Source organism: Artemia sp. Qi Xiang Cuo, unplaced genomic scaffold, assembly GCF_049724085.1.
Source record: "Artemia sp. Qi Xiang Cuo unplaced genomic scaffold, ASM4972408v1 HiC_scaffold_22, whole genome shotgun sequence".
In the NCBI taxonomy this organism is placed as follows: Eukaryota; Metazoa; Arthropoda; class Branchiopoda; order Anostraca; family Artemiidae; genus Artemia; species Artemia sp. Qi Xiang Cuo.
Genome location: NW_028297431.1, coordinates 6,530,850 through 6,552,995, shown reverse-complemented (window position 1 = coordinate 6,552,995; position 22,146 = coordinate 6,530,850). Strand labels below are relative to the sequence as shown.

The 22,146-nt window shown below is 31.6% G+C and overlaps 1 protein-coding gene across 1 annotated transcript in view; it reads left to right on the top strand.

Moving 5' to 3' along the window:
• The window catches only part of LOC148939097 (DNA helicase MCM9-like), a 50,968-nt gene that overhangs the window by 19,164 nt on the left and 9,658 nt on the right, over positions 1-22,146 (top strand). The window contains exon 4 of the mRNA XM_089107308.1: positions 3,918-4,090. Within this exon, the coding sequence (XP_088963434.1) occupies positions 3,918-4,090 (173 nt within the window). The remainder of the gene's footprint in view (positions 1-3,917; positions 4,091-22,146) is intronic.

The window sequence follows — 22,146 nt, the reverse complement described above, 5'->3', positions numbered from 1 at the left end:
GGGAGCCAAAATATTCCTGCCATGAAGTGATCTGGGCTAATTGTAGACCGCGCTTTCTTTCCAGACAGTTCTCGTGCATTATAATAGCAGTTGTTTACTACCCAGAAAGTGCTAAGAACAGGAAGGAGCTTATACAGTACCTTCAAACAAGCATTGACAATTTTTGCCAACAATACGCAGCACCTGCGTTCATAATAGCTGGCGACCTTAACCAAAGCAATAATCAATGGGTGTCGTCTATGCTTGACGTAAAGCAAACTGTTACTGTTCCCATTCATCAAAGTGGTAGTATACTGGACATTATTTTCACGAATCTAGCCGATCACTACAAACCCCCGCATTCTCTAGGCCTACTCCAAAACTCAGATCACTTCGTTCTTCTGTGGGAAGCTAAACCTAATTGTCCGAAGCCAAAAAAGACACGAATTACCACCTGACCCCTGTTCAAGGAATCTATCTGTTCCTTCGGACGCTGGATTGGGACTTTAAGCTTTGAGGAAATCTGTTCAGTGACAGACCTGAAAGTGGAATCACTTTATTCTCTGCTTTTAAACAAGTATCACGAACATTTCCCCACAAAAACCGTGGTTGTCAGTGTAAGTGCACTATCCATGGGTGACGCAGGAAATTAAAGCCATGATCAAGACCCGCTGCCAGCTTCACTCCAGCGGTCAGTTACCTGCAGCGAACAAACTGAGAAATCATATAGTGAACATAAACAGAGATGCTAGGAAACGTTACGTTCGCGAGAAAGTGTCCCCACTGTTGAATACTGATCCTTGGAAATGGCATTCTGAGGTCAAACACTTGACCGGAAAGAAAATAACCGGTGACATTAAAATACATAAAGATAACGGAACACTAGTGACATCTACTGAAGTAAACACGTTTTTCTCAACAATCAGCATAATTTACCCTTCCGTCAGTGACTGTGAAATTGAGACACTAATAAGAGATTCTTCTGAAGAATCGATCGTTGAAGTGACCGAATACTTGGTCTTCAAGGAGATCGAAAAGTTGAAAAAGAACTGTTTTTCGTATCCTGGAGAAATGCCAGTAAAGTTACTGATTGAATACGCAGTTTTCCTTGCCAAACCACTAACTTCAGTGATTAACCAGTGTTTTAAGGAACGAAGATTTCCTCGGGTATGGAAGAAGGCATACGTACGAGTTATACCGAAAGTAAAAGGTCCCAAATCTTTTGACCAGCTAAGGCCAATCTTAAGTACTCCTAACCTAGCTCAAGTGACTGAATCTTTCATTTCCCGCGAACTTCTTTCTCAAATTAGCCCTTTCCTTGACCCCTTTCAGTACGGTTGTCTGAAGGGAAGTAGCACTACTCACTATCTGGTGAGACTATTCCACCTCATAACTGAATGGCTAGATTAAAGGAATACTATTTTGGACTTGCTCTTAGCTGATTATCGGAAAGAGTTTGACCTAATCCACCATATTACCGCTGCCGAGAACTCGAAGGCGATGGGTGCAAAGAAGCATATTCTGCTACTTGTTATCGATTTTCTTCGCGGCCGTTATCAGTGTGTCTACGCGCTCTTCTCGGGAGATCTTGATTCAGAATGGGCCGAAATTACGTGTGGCGCACCTCAAAGCACCAAACTTGCGGCCCTACTATTTCTAGCGTTGATAAATTTTGTGCTTTTGGGAGTTGACGATCGGTTTAAATACGTTGACGACTTATCTAACCTGCTGAAGTACCTGGTTGACAAGCTCCAAGTCGTTCCACAGTTCAGTAGCGACCTTAAGTCAACTTTCGTCAGCCAGTGTGACACGTATGGGCTGCAAATCAACGAGAGTAAAACAAAAGTGATGATGTTCAACCCTCTAAATATTGATCTCCCCTGTCCCGAACCATGGTACCCTACCAGCTTAACCGCAGTCATACTCGGGGTCGACTTTTAGCTCAGACTGCTCCTTTAGCCCGCATGTTGTAAATCTAGTGAAAAAAGGATTTACGCCTTAAGATCGTTAGTGACTTTTTGGCGCCTAGGTTTTTCTATAACACAACTTAGACTGACATATATGTGTTATGTGCGGCCATTACTCGAGTACGCATGCCCAGTCTCAGGGTCACAAGTGCACAATACCGAACACCTAAGTAGTGACATCGAAACTGTGCAGAACCGTGTTACAAAAATCATTCTCGGTCCAAATCACGTTTCTTATAAGTCCGCTTTCCAGTCGCTTTAATTTACCGTTATACGTGAGCTCCGAAATTAAAAAATTCTCAATTTTTGACAATAGTTAAAAGCAAGTACGTTAAAAACACCTCCTTGTACAAAATTATGAATACCCGAAGTAAAATCAAGCTTGAAATCCAAGGTGCCGTACAAATTGTTTCGTGAATTCTTTCGTCCCTTTATTTGTTAGTGCATTTAATCGTTCTTAAATTTTTCGTTCGTTCCTTTTTATTCTACTTTATTTAATTTACCCTATGGTAAATTAAACAAACTTAAAAATCAACTGGTGCTCTTTTCTCCGACTCAGTTTATGTGTTTCATCACACTTGATCAACTGTTATGACGTATTAAATTGAGATCAAAATGACTGATATCTAAACAATAACATCATGTTGATTTGAAGTATGAGTTAATAAAGTATAAGGGTTTCCTATTCGTATGAAAGGTTCCAAACCACTGAAAAAAACAGGAAAGGTGGAGTTGGGTATTTTTAATGAAAACTCCCACCCTGGGGGAATCGATCGCACTATTGAGTAGTGGAACCGTTATAACTATGTTTCTTAGTTAAACTGTCCATCATCTGAGGGGCTAAGCATCTGGTTTGATAAACCGGGTCCTTTTTTTGGGTTTTATTTTTTGGGATGCTGTTTCTGTTGAGTTGTCTTTCAGATTTTAGATAAAACACATTAACTAAAATTCATATTGTGCCAAGCATCTACTCAAAAATCGTAAACACCATTTTTTTATGTTTGAGAATTCAAAGCACTTTGGATTTTTGTCATGACGACGAGATTTTAGCAACATTTAATCCTAAAGTAACTGCTTCGGTTTTTGAGAAATCAACAAATTTCAGCAACTAAAATAAAAAAAAATCCATAACTCAAAAAGTTCAGCCTAACTCGACGAAAAATAGCAGTTTTTTCCGCGTTCTGACAAGAGTTTCTTAATACAAGACTCTTGAATTTATATTTACTTAAAATTTGATTGAATTTAAATTGATGATTAAATTTGTGGGCATGATTAAGGGGAGAGTATATAATATAGCCATTGTTTATTTTAAAACTTTTTTATTTCATATATTTAGCATATACTTAAAACTTATATGATTACGAAACTTTTTTGATAAAAAAAAAACGACAACTAAAGAAAATAGCTATCAGGATTTTGATCAGAGGCAGTTGGGAAAAAAAGTGCTTTGTAAGTGTTACTTGCCTTCCATTGTTTTTGGTGACTTAAAAAGAACACTAGAAATTCTTCGAATGGGCCCTCTCCTGATTTTCTACGACCATTGGTTCGATACGATCACCCCTGAGAAAAAAAACGCAAAAACACGCATGATCTTTCTCGTGACAAAAATGCAAAACTCCACATTTGTTTATAGGGGCTTGAAACATCTATTGTATAGTTCTCTGTTATTCTGAATCTGATGGCATGTTTTTCATTAAGATCGCTTGTTTTTTGGGGGGTAAATTCGAAAATCGGGCAAATATTTTTAGGTTGGTAGCTTTTGACGAGTAACATTAAACTTAATACATTTTATATATTTGGAATCAGCATAAAAAGCCAATTTCTTTTGGCGTATTATTTGTTTTTATAATTCCGTTTTATAGAGTTTTGGTTACTATTAGGCTGAGTCCTTGCTTATAGTTCGGTACCTCTAACTGTTTGATGTACAAACCTCGCATTTTATATTCATAACTCAGTACTTTTTTTTTATAGATTATGTCAGGCCCACGCCCGACTGATGATGAGATCTGAAGTGACTGTATGTGATGCTCTTGTTGTAATTTCCCTGTTTGAGATATCGATGGAAGGGACATCTCTTTTGGATGGAAAATATCCACTACAATCCCCATTTCCGGAAGACCCAATGGCAGAATACTGGCGTGCAGGTTTGTAATTATAGCTTTTAATGTAATTATTATATTTTAATTACAATTTTTGTAGTTTGGTTTTATTAGTAAATGATAACACAGTTAAATAATATTTTTAATGGTAAGTTTTAGTGATTACGGGAAAATAAAAAAAATATATCAATCACTTTGTGGTAACAAAACATAATTAAGGAGCGACTCGACCCGATAGTAACCGAAACTATTTTTTTTAATAATAGATACATCAAAAGAACTCGCTTTTATTCTCATTCCAAATATATAAAATTCGTTCAGTTTAATGCTAGGCTACCCGTCAAAAGCTACTAGCCTGAGACAATTTGCCGGATTTTCGAAAAGGAGGGAAATACAAAAAGTCAAGGAATTCTAATGAAAATCACACCATAAAATTCAGCGTAGTAGGAATCCAATTGTCGAAATTTCAAGCTCTTATCTGCAAAAATGTGGAATTTTATATTTTTTCACCCTAAAAATAAGATCACGGATGCGTATTTATTTTTTTCCAGGGGAGATCGTATTGAGCCAATGATCCTGGAAGATCGAAAGAGTGCTAATTTGAACAGAAATCAAATGTCGTAGTGCCCTTTTGAAGTGACCGAAAAAATTGGAGGGCAACTAGCCCCTTCCCACGCCTCCCTTTTTACTCAAGACATCCTATCAAATTTTTTAGATAGCTGTTATATTGCGCATTGTTTTAAGGTCCAATAACTATGGCAATGGGGATAACCTGACCCCCCCCCTAGAGTCCCGGGGGAAAGGGCTGCAACTTACACATTTTGCCCCGGGTTCATATTTAATCTAGTATTTGTTACTGCAAAATTTAAGGATTTTTTTTTAACCTTCTTAGGAGCTTACATTTTATATTTTTAGATTGGGGAAGGCAGAGAAGAGAGTCTTTTCGCTAACTTAGAAAGTTGTTAACTAGGCGAATCATGGTTTCAAGAATCGCTTTACAGTCTAAATTAAGTTCTGATAAGAACTTTCTAGCTCAAACTTCCACCTTTCCCTCCTCCAAGACACTTTTAGATCGAAAGAACAACTTGTGGCCTGGGAAGGTTTTATAACCCTTACTTTTACTCCTCTGATGCTTGCAAGGCTTAGAGAGATTCTATGAAATAAGTTATATATAAAAAAAATAATAATAAAAAATCACATTCAGTTCAGAGTCCTATTCAAGTCATAACAATCAAAGTCCAATTGACTTGAACTCTGGTGTGTGCACAGCTGTGTTGGCCTCAGGTTGCTTGGTCTGGCAGTGGATTGTTAGTAGTTGTATTAATTTAAAGTTACACCGTACCCAAATACTTTCTTTTATTTTACCTTCTCACTGATGTGTATTCACCAAATAGGTCAAGTGACTCTAGATTAAAGCCTACAGTCAAATAAGGACATTCTCTGTTCAAAACTTGAGCTTTTTTCATTCTAAGAACTTTTTTTCTGTCATATTTGGTATGTCTTCATCTTGTCTTTAAAGCCCTGCGAGTAGGGAATCTTTAGAGGTAAGAGCTTGAAAACACGTTTTCAAACACATGTTGCAAACAAATGGCCTAAAAACATAATTGAATTGAATTTCTATTCCTGAAAAGTTCTTTCACCCTGTACAACTTTCCAAATTAGTAAACAGCCTCTCCTATCTACTTTTATCCGTTGATTCTTTCACGTTATAAACATTTTTTATGGTCAAGAGAGTTTGTACAGTGTCAATATAATCGAGTTTATCGACAGACTAGTGGTTTGAAAAAAATTATAACTTAATTTCTCTCCCGCGTTGACAATGCTAGTTATGTTGTATACATAATCTAACATTTTCATTTGTCATGCAATTTTTTGGGTCTTTGTTGGTCTTTGTTGTTTCTATTTTATTCGTCTTTTCGCTTTATAATGAATTACTCCTTTATTTAAGATCCAGATTATTAGTTAAAACCTGATGTGACGACTAAATTCCCTAAAAATTACTTAAGTTTGTTCTTAAGGTGATTCCTAAGAATCAGCTAAAACGCTTTAAGGCTGTATCTGACATTTTCAAACTTCTGAAGTAAAAACCAAAACCCGTTTGATCTTCCCTTTGAGAACAAATTAGCATTGGTGAATTTATCTAAGACGATTTAAAATATAATATACGTCCTTTAGACGTAACAACGACGGTGTTGTGAAACACATGTTGACACTCTACGTCATAATGTTGATGTCATTTAAATCAGAGCATCGGATATGTATCGTTTGTTAAGCAAAACATGGGATTTCTCGTGTTTCTTTTTCTTTTCTTCACCTCATATATAAAAATTGCATTAGTTTTCATTTCAACCGAATTTAATTCAAATGTTTAATTAAATGGATGTTTAATTTATTTCTATTCTTATTTGAACCTAATTAAATTTAAAAAACAATCACTTTTCTTTTAAAATCAATTCGTTCGTATATTTTTTGTAGATGGACTTTATCATTTATATTTATCCCGTCTTTATAAAATGAGAAGACTTGCATGCACAAATTTAATTATGTTTTTTAAACATAGTGATTTTTTTCATCATTATTTTTCAAGTGTCCCTAACCTGGATTTAGTTGTGGCAGCCGGATCAACTATATTTAGTTTCATATATTGCCATCAATAATATGTTGACATTGAAATTGGATTTTGGGCTGCATGTCTCTGGAGAAACATTAACGCCATAACGCCAATAGTGCCAGTATTTTCTTTGAAAGTGTTGATAACCACCGTCGTGTTGACACTCCCCTAAAAAAGTCCTTGCTGGAACCTCAATGGAAAGAAGACTCACCAGTACAAGCTGTATGGTTTAATTCAAGGCCGTACCCAGGATTTTTTTTCGGGGTGGATTGTACTCAAATATTTTTTTTATGAGGGGGGGGGGGTTACACAAAAAACCTCAAAAGTGCATACAAAATTTGTTTATACACATTTTTGTTACGTTTTTACCAATCAAGCAAACATTTCGGAGGGGGGGGGGGTTCAAACCCTCGTACCCCCCCCTCAGGGTACGGCCTGGGTTTAATTCAAGATAAAACGAAATGAAATAGTTTCATTTGATTCAAAATAACCAAGAAAAAAGAGCTGACCCACAAAAGAAGAAAAACTTCCTGTATACATGGGAAATAATAAGGAAGTTCTTTCCAAGAGTCCTTATTCCCATAAAAGTCCTGAGGAGACTTTTATTTTTATTATTATTCTAGTTTGAAACGGTTGAAACTCCTCTTAAGGGAATTTAGAGATGACCTTTCGGGAAATAATTTTGATGGGACAGTATTCCAACTGGCAACTGGTCTCTGAATGACGCTTTTTGTATTTATCCCTCTCTAAAATCCTCACGGTGAAAGGAGGTGCTGAAAGAGGTCGCGACAGTTACTTTTCTCGGGTTGTTTTAACTCCAGCAGGAGTATCACCTTGCAAATTCCATTACATCCCTTAGAGAGAGGATGAACCATGTTATCATAGCTTTTTTAGTATTGACGTTCATTTATTATTTTACAAATGATCTAAAATTCTTCGAATAAAAACCGATTTTTCTGTTCCTTTCAGACCATCACCAACCCCTCCCCTTCCAGAGCAAAAAGTTTTCTAATACCCCCACAACACTGGACTTTCGTGCCCAGCTATGTTAATCAACTCCCGATGCGCTCGCGCGAGTGATTGGTTTTGGTGCTTAGTTTGGTAAATGCAGTTGAAAAACAGAGCGAAGTTGAATTGTTTGCTTGAATTTAGAGAAGAGAAAAAATCCTTAGATTAGACAAACGTTCTTTTTACGTCCATCAAAATATATTATGATATCTTTCATGGTAAAGATATTCAACTTTAATTACCAGCTAGCGTATAAGTTAAGTGCCAGAGTATGTTTGAAGTAAATAGAACCAAATGACATGATTCGGCCTTCATATGGCTGTGTTTACTTCAGGCAGTTTTATGATGCGATGACGTGCTCTTAGTAGCATATCTTTAAAGATTTCTTGCTTTGTTAATTTGTATATATATATTGGCATATCTGTTTGATGTCTTTTCCATTTCACTCTTCCTGAGTATTTTTCTCCTCCTAGTTTTTTCATTTTCATTTCATTTTTGTAATGTTTGTTTTCTCCATATGTTTTCATTTCATGGGTAAAACCTCATAGTAGCTCGTGTTTAATTTTGAATTTTCTAATCAAATCCCTTTTTTGTTCTGTAATTTTTCTGCAGTTTTGCCCTTTCCCGTTATTTTTCCTTCCCTTTCTTATGAAAATCTTGTAATTCTCTTCCCTTTCTCAGTTCTTATGCTGTTTTATTTGTGTTGTGTATATCTCGGTGAAAGCCGTATAACTTTAGCATATATCTCTTACTATAGGCTCACACCGAAAACAATTTCTGTGATTGGCGTATTTAATGAATCGCATCAATGAGCAATTTCAATTGCCATTACATTCGCAGAGGGTCATCTCTTCTATTGCTGTTGCTGCTTCTTAGAATAAATTCTATGCAACAATTTATAGGGCTGTTGGATAGAAACACTTCCGGAAAAATCTTCTAGTTTCCCGATAAAAGCTAAATTTTTCAACCCAATTTATTGCTTAAAAAAAGACCTGAAATTGTTAACCTAATACTTAAGCTTAAATGACCAGCTATGTTTTTTTTGTATTAAAGAGGGAAAGGAATTTTATACTCCTCCTTCCCCCCAACTTACTCAAAGCTACCCTTTTTAGCCCCTCTCATGACACTCTAATTTTCTTTATATCCTTCTATGTTACCTCTTCCCACCCCATTTGGGTATGTCCTGATTTTTGTTTGATCCCAGATATGGATCCTAGCCATTTCAATATTTCTTTCATTATAGCCCTAGAAAGTGAGATCGAAACAGATTTTTCATACAAAGTGTTTTTGACGTACGGTCAGTCAAACGAGCATCTAAAACTTTTCTTAGACAAAATATCTGGAAATCATTCAACAAATCCTCTTCTTTTTTTCGGAGCGCTCAAGTTTCAAAACCATACTTGACTGCTGTCATTACAGTAGCTTCTGACAATCGAATCTTGGTTCGCAAACTTATCTTTATTTTCTTCCAAAGCTTTTAAACTGCGAATTAACACCATGGGCCTTACCTGCTCGATTTTTCACGTCTTACCCGCATCAACATCTTTACTAATAATACTACCAAGTAAGTGAAGCTATTCAGTTGATCTATCCTCTCGTTACCCAACCCAATTTTTTGCCGCGTCCTTTTAATTTAATTGTCCTTTGTTGTTTTTATTACTCCCCTAATCAGAGATCCACTGACAAAATAAATTTTATCGAAAAATTACATGCAAGTGCTGACTTTGTACTATCAAAATACCCAAATGCAGGAATTTTCCTGATGGGTGACGCAAATGATATAAGACTTGATTCTACATGTAACGCTTTTAATTTAAAACAGGTCGTTAATGTCCCTACTATAAAAGGCAATACTACTCTTGATTTAATTTGCACTAATCTTTAGAAGTTTTACAAACCCGTCTCCACTCTGCCCCCTCTAGGGGCTAGTTACCACTTTAGCCTTTTCCTATCTCCGCTGGCTAAAGTTAAACAGTCGTTTTATATAAATGAAAACGCGTATATAACTCTCACAGACTCAGGACTTTTTAATTTTTGCTCAGGGATTACTACAGAAAATTTGTACACGGTGTATCAAACAAAAGACGTTGACTACATGGCTTTGTCCCTCCAAAATCTATTGAGGAGTAATTATGAATTCCACTTTCCTGAGAAAAAATTTAAAACGTGTTCTACAGATAAGCCTTATATTACTTAGTCTTTTAAAAAAACTTATAAGAAAAAAAAATCCATTTTTTCAAAGCAGGTCGCATTAGTGAGGCTAATGGTCTAAGGAAGTTCCTAAAGAAAAAATTATAAAGGTACGAGACAGGTAGGATATTACTACAGTATAATGACCGGAATTCAACCACCGTGAAAATTCGTGTTGATCTGTGTTCAAGGTGCGTGATGATTCCTTTGTATGAAATTGTGAAATTCTTTTTGTAATTTAATTTGTTAGGCATGGTTGACTTATATGTTTAACCTTGAACTAATTTACATAAATTAATTTATTATTAATTAATTTACATAATTACATTAATTTACATAATTACATTATTTATTTATTTTTTTTTTCTTATTGATGTCATTGTATTGTACTCTAATGATGATATTTTTCTTTTCCAATGATATGATTTTTTACATTCTAAGTATCTTCCCATTGATTTATATGAAATTTGTGTTTGATGTAGGAATCGAACGTGAGACCTGTGATTTCCTAAGGTAAAAGAACGAAACGTTAATCGACCGAACCAACAAGCCTTTGGACATATTATAATTTAAGAAATACATCCAATGAATTGTTTCTGGGACATTGCCCAACTGATGTCAAGCCTCACAATATCGTAACTGGTTCATTCCATTGAACTGGAACAAGTTCAAGCACATTCGATTTATCAATTGGATTTTTGATAGGTGTTAAGTGACATGTTTCGGGGCATTTTTATGGCATCATCATGAGAATATGCATAGCACGATGATTTGAGATGCATACTAGATAAACAATTTCTTCTGATACTTGGGCCCCAAGTCCTACCCCTCTCCTTAAACCCTCTCCCTCCACCCTCCCGTCAGCCCCGATCCCTCCCCCCCCCCTCGCACCCTCCCCCCCCAACGTTTTTTTTTTAAACTTTTTTTTCAAAGTTCATTTTGGATTTTTACATTCACTTGATTTTTCAAAGTTCATTTTGAATTTCTTTCATTGAAATGCAAGAGTTGGATTAATTCAGTAGTGTTTTGTCATGGGTTACAATGTCGCAGTTACATTCTCTTAATTTTTAAAAGTTCATTTTGAATTTATTTCTTTGAAATTCAAGAGTTTGAATATTTCAGTTGTGTTTTTTTGTGCTTTACCTTGTCACACTTGCATTCTATTGATTTTTAAAAGATCATTTTGAATTTATTTAGTGAAATTGACGAGTTGTAATATTTCCGTAGTGTTTTATAGTTGTTTGCCATGTCACAGTTACATTCTCTTGATTTTTCAAAGTTCATTTTGTATTTCTCTCCTTGAAATGCAAGAGTTGGAATATTTCAGTAGTGTTTTGTTACGGTTAACCTAGTCACAGTTACATTTTCTTGATTTTTTAAAGTTCGTTTGTAATTTCTTTCGTGAAATGCAAGAGTTGGAATATTTCAGTAGTGTTTTGTCGTGGTTTACCATGTCACAGTTACATTTTCTTAATTTTTCAAAGTTCATTTTGAATTTATTTCTTTTCAGTAGTGTTTCCTCGTGGTTTACCATGGCACAGTTACATTCTCTTAATTTTTCAAAGTTCATTTTGAATTTCTTTCGTTGAAATGCAAGAGTTGGAATATTTCAGTAGTGTCTTGTTGTGCTTTACCTTGTCACATTTACATTCTCTTGATTTTTCAAAGTTCAATGCACGAGTTGGAATATTTCAGTAGTGTTTCGTTGTGCTTTACCTTGTCACAATTACATTCTCTTGATTTTTCAAAGTTAATTTTGAATTTATTTAGTCAAATGTAAGAGTTGGAATATTTCAGTAGTGTTTTATCGTGGTTTACCTTGTCACAGTTACATTCTATTGATTTTTCAAAGTTCATTTTTTTTTTCTTTCCTTGAAATGCAAGAGTTGGAATATTTCAGTAGTGTTTTGTCTTGGTTTACCTTGTCACAGATAAATTATCTTGATTTTTCAAAGTTCGTTGTGGATTTCTTTCCTTTAAATGAAAGAGTTAGAATATTTCAGTAGTGTTTTGTCATGGTTTACCTTGTCACAGTTACATTCTATTGATTTTTCAAAGTTCATTTTGGATTTCTTTCATTGAAATGCATGAGTTGGAATATTTCAGTAGTATTTTGTCATGGTTTACCTTGTGAATGTTACATTCTCTTGATTTTTCAAAGTTCCTTTTGAATTTCTTTCGTGAAATGCAAGAGTTGGAAAATTTCAGTAGTGTTTTGTCGTGGTTTACCTTGTCACAGTTACATTCTCTTAATTATTCAAAGTTCATTTTGAATTTCTTTCGTTTCAGTAGTGTTTCGTCGTGGTTTACCATGTCACAGTTACATTCTCTTAATTTTTCAAAGTTCATTTTGAATTTCTTTCGTTGAAATGCAAGAGTTGGAATATTTCAGTAGTGTCTTGTTGTGCTTTACCTTGTCACATTTACATTCTCTTGATTTTTCAAAGTTCAATGCAAGAGTTGGAATATTTCAGTAGTGTTTCGTTGTGCTTTAACTTGTCACAATTACATTCTCTTGATTTTTCAAAGTTCATTTTGAATTTATTTCGTCAAATGCAAGAGTTGGAATATTTCAGTAGTGTTTTATCGTGGTTTACCTTGTCCCAGTTACATTCTATTGATTTTTCAAAGTTCATTTTGGTTTTCTTTCCTTGAAATGCAAGAGTTGGAATATTTAAGTAGTGTTTTGTCTTGGTTTACCGTGTCACAGATACATTCTCTTGATTTTTCAAAGTTCTTTGTGTATTTATTTCGTTTAAATGCAAGAGTTATAATATTTCAGTCGTGTAATGTTTTGGTTTAACGTGTCACAGTTTCATTCTCTAGAATTTTAAATTTTAATTTTGATTGTATTTCTTTAAATGAAAGAGTTGGTATATTTAAGTATTTTTTAGTTGTGGTTTAACATTTCACAGATAAATTCTATTCGTTTTTCAAAGTTCGTTTTGAATTTCTTTCGTTGAAATGCAAGAGTTGGATTATTTCAGTAGTGTCTTGTTTGTGCTTTACCTTGTCACAATTACATTCTCTTGATTTTTCAAACTTCATTTTGGATCTCTTTCCTTGAAATGCAAGAGTTGGAATATTTCAGTAGTGTTTTGTTATGGTTTACCTTCTCACAGTTACATTCTCTTGATTTTTCAAAGTTCATTTTGGATTTCTTTACTTGAAATGCAAGAGTTGGAATATTTCAGTAGTGTTTTGTCGTGGATTACCTTGTCACAGTAACATTATCTTGATTTTTCAAAGTTTATTTTGGATTTTTACATTCTCTTGATTTTTCAAAGTTCATTTTGAATTTTTTTCATGTAATGCAAGAGTTGGAATATTTCAGTAGTGTCTTGTTGTGCCTTAACTTTTCACATTTAAATTCTAATGATTTTTAAAAGTTTATTTTGTATTTCTTTCTTTGAAATGAAAGAGTTGGAATATTTCAGTAGTGTTTTGTTTTTGTTTACCTTGTCACAGTTACATTCTCATTATTTTTAAAATTTCATTTTGAATTTCGTTCGTGAAATGCAAGAGTTTTAATATTTCAGTAGTGTTTCTTAATGGTTTAACTTGTCACAGTTACATTGTCTTGATTTTTCACAGTTCATTTTGTATTTAGTTAATTGAAATGCAAGAGTTGGAATATTTCAGTAGTGTTTTGTCGTGGTTTACCTTGTCAGACTTACATTCTCATTACTTTTAAAAGTTCATTTTTTTATTTCTTTCTTTGAAATTTAATTTTTGTAATATTTAAGTATTGTTTTTTTATGTTTTAAATTGTCACAGGTACATTCTCTTGATTTTTCATAGTTAATTTTTGAATTTATTTAGTTGAAATGAAATATTCTTAATATTTCTGTAGTATATTGTTATAGTCTACCTTTACATATTTACATTATCTTTAATTTCCAAATTTAGTTTTGAATTTCATTCATTGAAATAAAAGAGATTGAATATTTAAATTGTTTTTTGTCGTGGTTTAAACTGTCACTGTTACAGTCTCTTGATTTTTCATATTTGATTTTGGATTTCTTTCTTTGAAATTAAAGAGTTGGAATAAATTTATTTTTGGATTTCTTTCATTTAATATTTCAGTAGTGTATTTTCGTGATTTTACTTTTCACAATTACATTCTCTTGATTTTTCAAAGTTCATTTTGTATTTCTTCGTGGAAATAAAAGAGATGGAAATTTAAGTAGTGTTTTCGTCATGGTTTACCTTGTCACAGTTACGTTCTCTTGATTTTGAAAAGTTCATTTTGGATTTATTTAGTTGAAATTCAAGAGTTGGAATATTTTAGTAGTGTTTTTTAATGGTTTAACTTGTCACAGATACATTCTATTTATTTTTAAAATTTAATTATTGATTTATTTCATTTTAAGGCAAGAGTTGGACTATTTTAGTAGAGTTTAGTCTTGGTGTACTATCTAACTGTTAATTTATCTTTTTTTTTCAAATTTCATTGTTGATTTATGTAGGTGAAATGCGAGAGTTTGAATATTTCAGTAGTGTTTAGTCCTGGTTTACAATTTAAAATTTAAATTTTTTTGATTTTTCATTGTTCATTGTGAATTTATTTATTTTAAATTAAATATTTGGATTATTTAATTAGTGTTTTGTAGTGGTTTAACTTGTCACTGTTACATCCTATAAATTTTTAAAAGTCCAATTTTAATTTTCTTTCGTTGAAATGCAAGAGTTGGAATATTTCAGTAGTGTTTTATTGTGCTTTACCTTGTCACAGTTATATTCTCTTGATTTTTCAAAGTTCATTTTGAATTTCTTTCGTGAAATGCAAGAGTTGAAATATTTCAGTAGTGTTTTGTTATGGTTTACCTTGTCACATATTCATTCTATTGGTTTTTTCATTGTTTTTCAATGTTAATTTTTATTTTATTTCTTGAAATGCAAGAGTTGGAATATTTCAGTAGTTTTTTGTTATTGTTTAAATTGTCACAGTTAATTCTATTTATTTTTTCAAAGTTTTTAAAATTTCATTTTTATTTTATTTAGTGTCGTGAAATACTTGGAATATGTCACTAGTGTTTATTCATGTTTTAACTTGCCACAGGTAGATTCTCTTGTTTTTTTCAAATTTAATTTTTAATTTATTTATTTGAAATGCAAGACTTGGAATATTTCAGTAGTGTTTTGTCATGGTTTACCTTACCACAGTTACGTTCTCTTGATTTTTCAAAGTTCATTTTGAATTTCTTTCATTGAAATGCAAGAGTTGCAATATTTCAGTAGTATTTTTTCGTGGTTCACCATCTCACAGTTAAGTTCTCTTGATTTTTCAAAGTTCATTTTGACTTTCTTTCATTGAAATGCAAGAGTTGGATTATTTCAGTAGTGTTTTGTCGTGGTTTACCTTGTCAAAGTTACTTTCTCTTAATTTTTCAAAGTTCATTTTGAATTTCTTTAGTTGAAATGCAAGAGTTGGAATATTTTAGTAGTGTTTTGTTGTGCTCTACCTTGTCACAGTTAATTTCTATTTATTTTTCAAAGTTCATTTTGAATTTCTTTAATTGAAATGAAAGAGTTGGAATATTTCAGTAGGATATTGTCGTGATTTACCTTGTCACAATTACATTCTCTTGATTTTTCAAAGTTAATTTTGGATTTTATTTCGTTGAAATACAAGAGATGGAATATTTCAGTAGGGTTTTTGTCATGGTTTACCTTGTCACAGTTACAATCTCTTGATTTTTCAAAGTTCATTTTGAATTTCTTTCGTGAAATGCAAGAGTTGGAATATTTTAGTAGTTTTCTGTCATGGTTTACCTTGTCACAGTTACATTCTCTTGATTTTGCAAAGTTCATTTTGGATTTCTTTCATTGAAATGCATGAGATGGAATATGTCCGTAGTGTTTTGTCATGGTTTACCTTGCCACAGTTACATTCTCTTGATTTTTCAAAGTTCATTTTGAATTTTTATTCATTGAAATGCAAGATTTGGAATATTTCAGTAGTGTTTTTTCGTCTTTAACAATCTCACAGTTTCATTCTCCTGATTTTTCACAGTTCATTTTGGATTTATTTCGTTGAAATGCAAGAGTTGGAATGTTTCAGTAGTGTTTTGTCATGTCTTACCATGTCACAGTTACAGTCTCTTGATTTTTCAAAGTTCATTTTATATTTCTTTCATTGAAATGATAGAGTTGGAATATTTCAGTAGTGTTTTGTAGTGGTTAAACTTGTCACAGTTAAATTCTCTTGTTTTTTCAAAGTTAAATTTGTATTTCTTTCTATGAAATGCGAGAGTTTGAATATTTCAATAGTGTTTTGTCATGGTTTACCTTGTCACAGTTACATTCTCTTAATTTTTCAAAGTTCATTTTGAATTTCTTTCTTTGAAATGCAAGAGTTGGAATATTTAAGTAGTGTTTTGTTGTGCTTTACATTATCACGGTTACATTCTATTTATTTTTTAAATGTTAATTTTTTATTTAATTCTTTGAAATGCAAGAGTTGGAATATTTCAGTTGTGTTTTGTCGTTGTTTACCTTTTCACAGTTACATTCAATTGATTTTTCAAAGTTCATTTTGTATTTCTTTCCTTGAAATGCATGAGTTTGAATATTTGAGTAGTGCTTTGTCATGTTTTACCTTGACACAGTTACATTCTATTGATTTTTCAAAGTTCATTTTGTATTTCTTTCCTTGAAATGAATGAGTTGGACTATTTCAGTAGTGTTTTGACTTGGTTCACAATGTCACAGTTACATTCTCTTGATTTTTCAAAGTTCATTTTGGATTTCATTCTTTGAAATGCTAGAGTTGGAATATTTCAGTTGTGTTTTATTATGGTTTCTTGTCACAGTTACGTTCTCTTTATTTTTAAAGGTTCATTTTGAATTTTTTTCATTGAAATGCAAGAGTTGGAATATTTCAATATGTGTTTTGTCGTGGTTTACCCTGTCACAGTTACATTCTCTTAATTTTTCAAATTTCATTTTGGATTTCATTCATTGAAATTAAAGATATGGACTATTTCTGTATTTTTTTGTATTGGTTTACCTTGTCAATTCTAACTTGTCACTCTCGATTTTTCAATTTTCATTTTGTATTTATTTAATCTAAATGAAAGAGTTTAAATTTTTAAGAAGTGTTTTGTCGTGTTTTACCGTGTCAAACTTACATTCTCATGATTTTTTCAAAGTTCATTTTGAATTTATTTCATTGAAATGAAAGAGTTGGATTATTTCAGTAGTGTATTATTGTGGTTTACCTTGTAAAACTTACATTATCTTGGTTTTTAAAAGTTAATTTTGAATTTCTGCCTTTGAAATGAAAGAGTTTAAAAATTTCAGTAGTGTTTTATTGTGACTAACCTTGTCACAGTTACATTCTCTTGATTTTTAAAAGTTAATTTTTAATTTCTTTCGTGAAATGCAAGAGTTGGAATATTTCAGTAGTGTTTTGTTATGGTTCACCTTGTCACAGCTACATTCTCTTGATTTTTTCAAAGTTTTTCAAAGTTCATTTTGATTTTCTTTCGTGAAATAAAAGAGTTGTAATATTTAAGAAGTGTTTAGTTATTATTTACCTTGTCACAGTTACATTATAATGATTTTTTAAATGTTTTTCAAAGTTCATTTTTAATTTATTTCGTGAAATGCAAGAGTTGGAATATTTCAGTAGTGTTTTGTTATGGTTTACCTTGTCACAGTTACATTTTCTTGATTTTTTCAAAGTTCATTTTTAATTTATTTCATTGAAATACAAGACTTGGAATATTTCAGTAGTGTTTGTCATGGTTTACCTTGCCACTTTTAAATTATCTTGATTTTTTCAAAGTTTTTCAAAGTTCATTTTTAATTTCTTTCATTGAAATGCAAGAGTTGCAATATTTAAATAGTGATTTTTTGTGGTTAACCATCTCACAGTTAAGTTCTCTTGATTTTTCAAAGTTCATTTTGAATTTCTTTAATTGACATGCAAGAGTTGCATTATTTCAGTAGTGTATTGTTGTGGTTTACCTTGTCAAAATTACTTTCTCGTAATTTTTCAAAGTTTATTATGAATTTTTTTATTTGAAATGCAAGAGTTTGAATATTTTAGTAGTGTTTTGTTTTGGTTTACCTTGTCACAGTTACATTCTCACAATTTTTCAAAGTTCTTATTTAATTTCTTTCATTGAAATGTATGAGTTAGAATATTTTAGTAGTTTCTTGTCGTGATTTACGTTGTCACAATTACATTCTCTTGATTTTTCAAAGTTAATTTTGAATTTTATTTCGTTGAAATGCAAGAGTTGAACTATTTCAGTAGGGTTTTTGTCATGGTTTACCTTGTCACAGTTACAATCTCTTTATTTTTCAAAGTTCATTTTTAATTTCTTTCGTGAAATGCAAGAGTTGGAATATTTTAGTAGTGTTCTGTCACAGTTACATTCTCTTTATTTTTTAAAGTTAATTTTGGATTTTATTTCGTTGAAATACAAGAGATTGAATTTGTACCTTGTGTTTTGTCATGGTTTACCTTGCCATAGTTACATTCTCTTGATTTTTCAAAATTCATTTTGAATTTTTATTCATTGAAAGGCAAGATTTGTACTATTTATGTAGTGTTTTGTCTCCGTTAAACATATCACAGTTACATACTCTTGATTTTTCATAGTTAATTTTTGAGTTCTTTCTTTGAAATGAAAGAGTTTGAATATTTCAGTAGTGTTTTGTTGTTGTTTACAATGTCACAGTTACAATCTCTTGATTTTTCAAATTTCATTTTGAATTTCTTTCATTGAAATGCAAGAGATGGATTATTTCAGTAGTGTTTTGTTGTGGTTTACATTCTCACACTTACATTCTCTTAATTTTTCAAAGTTCATTTTGAATTTCTTTCGTTGAAATGCAAGAGTTGGAATATTTCAGTAGTGTTTTGTCGTGGTTAACCTTGTCACAGTTACATTCTCATGATTGTTCAAATTTTATTTTGAAATTCTTTCACTGAAATGCAAGAGATTGATTATTTCAGTAGTGTTTTGTTGTGGTGTACATTCTCACACTTACATTGTCTTGATTTTTCAAAGTTCGTTTTGGATTTCTTTCGTTGAAATGCAAGAGTTGGAATATTTAAATTGTGTTTTGTCATGGTTTACCTTGTCACAGTTACATTCTCTTGATTTTTCAAAGTTCATTTTGAATTTCTTTCTTTGAAATGCAAGAGTTTGAATATTTAAGTAGTGTTTTGTTGTTCTTTACCTTATCACGTTTACATTATATTGATTTTTTCAAATTTCTTTTTGGATTTCATTCATTGAAATTCAAGAGTTGGAATACTTCATTTGTGTTTTGTCGTGGTTTACATTGTCACAGTTACATTCTCTTGATTTTTAAAATTTCATTTTTTATTTATGTCATTTAAATGCGTGAGATGGAATATTTCAGTAGTTTTTTGTAATGTTTGAAATTGACACAGTTAAATTCTATTGATTTTTCAAAGTTCATTTTGACTTTCTTTCATTGAAATGCATGAGTTTGAATATTTCAGTAGTGTATTATTTTGGTTTACATTCTCAAACTTACATTATCTTTGTTTTTCAATGTTAATTTTGTATTTCTTCCGTTTAAATGAAAGAGTTTGAATATTTAAGTAGTGTTTTATTGTGCCTAACCTTGTCACAGTTACATTCTCTTGATTTTTCAAAGTTCATTTTGAATTTCTTTCGTGAAATGCAAGAGTTTAAATATTTCAGTAGTGTTTTTTGATGGTTTAAATTGTCACAGTAACAGTCTAATTATTTTTTCATATTTATTCAATGTTAATTTTTAATTAATGTCGTGAAATGCAAGTTCTGGACCATTTCAGTAGTGCTTTTCGGTTTTTTACCTTGTTAAAGGAAAGTATCATGGGTTTTTCATCTTTTTTCTATATTCATATTGAATTTATTTCATGAAGTTAAAGATTTGGAATATTTCAGTAGTGTTTTTTTAGGGTTTACCTTCTTACATTTACATTCTGCTAATTTTTTCAAGGTTAATTTTTAATTTATTTAGTTGAAATACAAGTCGTGGAATATTTCAGTATTGTTTTGTCTTGGTTTACCTTGCCATTTCTACATTATATTGATTTTTTCAAAGTTTTTCAATGTTCATTTTTAATTTATTTCATTGAAATGCAAAAGTTGGAATATTTCAGTAGTGTTTTTTCGTGGTTCACCATCTCACAGTTAAGTTCTCTTGATTTTTCAAAGTTCATTTTGAATTTCTTTCATTGAAATGCATGAGTTGGATTATTTCAGTAGTGTTTTGTCGTGGTTTACCTTGTCACAGTTACATTCTCTTAATTTTTCAAAGTTTATTTGGGATTTTTTTATTTGAAATGCAAGAGTTTGTATATTTTAGTAGTGTTTTGTTGTGCTTTACCTTGTCACAGTTACATTCTCTTAATTTTTCAAAGTTCTTTTTGAATTTTATTTCATTGAAATGCAAGAGTTGGAATATTTTAGTAGTGTCTTGTCGTGATTTATCTTGTCACCATTACATTCTCTTGATTTTTCAAAGTTCATTTTGGATTTCTTTCGTTGAAGTACAAGAGATGGAATATTTCAGTAGGGTTTTTTTCATGGTTTACCTTGTCACAGTTACAATCTCTTGATTTTTCAAAGTTCATTTTGAATTTCTTTCGTGAAATGCAAGAGTTGGAATATTTTAGTAGTGTTCTGTCATGGTTTACCTTGTCACAGTTACATTCTCTTGATTTTGCAAAGTTCATTTTGGATTTCTTTCATTGAAATGCATGAGATGGAATATTTCAGTAGTGTTTTGTTATGGTTTACCTTGCCACAGTTACATTCTCTTGATTTTTTCAAAGTTTTTCAAAGTTCATTTTGAATTTCTTTCATTGAAATGCAAGAGTTGGAATATTTCAGTAGTGTTTTTTCGTGGTTCACCATCTCACAGTTAAGTTCTCTTGATTTTTAAAAGTTCATTTTGAATTTCTTTCATTGAAATGCATGAGTTGGATTATTTCAGTAGTGTTTTTTTGTTGTTTACCTTGTCACAATTACAGTCTCGTAATTTTTCAAAGTTCATTAGGTATATCTTTATTTGAAATGCAAAAGCTGGTATATTTTAGTAATGTTTTGCTGTGGTTTAACTTGTCACAGTTACATTTTCTTAATTTTTCAAAGTTCATATTTAAGTTATTTCATTGAAATGCAAGAGTTGGAATTTTTCAGTAGTATCTTGTCGTGATTTACCTTGTCACAGTTACATTCTCTTGATTTTTCAAAGTTCATTTTGAATTTCTTTCGTTGAAATGCAAGATTTGGAATATTTCAGTAGGGTTTTTGTCTTGGTTTACCTTGTCACTGTTACAATCTCTTGATTTTTCAAAGTTCATTTTGAATTTATTTATTTAAATGCAATAGTTGGAATATTTTAGTAGTGTTCTGTCATGGCTTACCTTGTCACAGTTAAATTCTCTTGATTTTGCAAAGTTCATTTTGGATTTCTTTCATTGAAATGCATGAGATGGAATATTTCCCTTGTGTTTTGTCATGGTTTACCGTGCCACAGTTACATTCTCTTGATTTTTCAAAATTCGTTTTTAATTTTTATTCTTTGAAATGAAAGATTTTTAATATATAAGGATTGTTTTGAAGTCTTTAACCCTATCACAGTTAAATACTCTTGATTTTTCAAAGTTCATTTTTTATTTCTTTCGTTGAAATGAAAGAGTTGGAATATTTTAGTAGTGTTTTGTTATGGCTTACAATGTCACAGTTACATTCTCATGATACTTCAAAGTTCATTTTGAATTTCTTTCATTGAAATGCAAGAGTTGGAATATTTCAGTAGTGTTTTGTTGTGGTTTACAATCTTACACTTACATTCTCTTTATTTTTCAAAGTTCATTTTGAATTTCTTTCTTTGAAATGCAAGTGTTGGAATATTTCAGTAATGTTTTGTCTTGGTTAACCTTGTCACAGTTACATTCTCATGATTGTTTAAATTTTATTTTGAAATTCTTTCACTGAAATGCAAGAGATTGATTATTTCAGTAGTGTTTTGTTGTGGTGTACATTCTCACACTTACATTGTCTTGATTTTTCAAAGTTCGTTTTGGATTTCTTTCGTTGAAATGCAAGAGTTGGAATATTTCAGTTGTGTTTTGTCATGGTTTACCATCTCACTGTTACATTCTCTTAATTTTTCAAAGTTCATTTTGAATTTCTTTCTTTTAAATGCAAGAGTTTGAATATTTAAGTAGTGTTTTGTTGTGCTTTACCTTATCACGGTTACATTCTATTGATTTTTTCAAAGTTCATTTTGGATTTCATTCATTGAAATG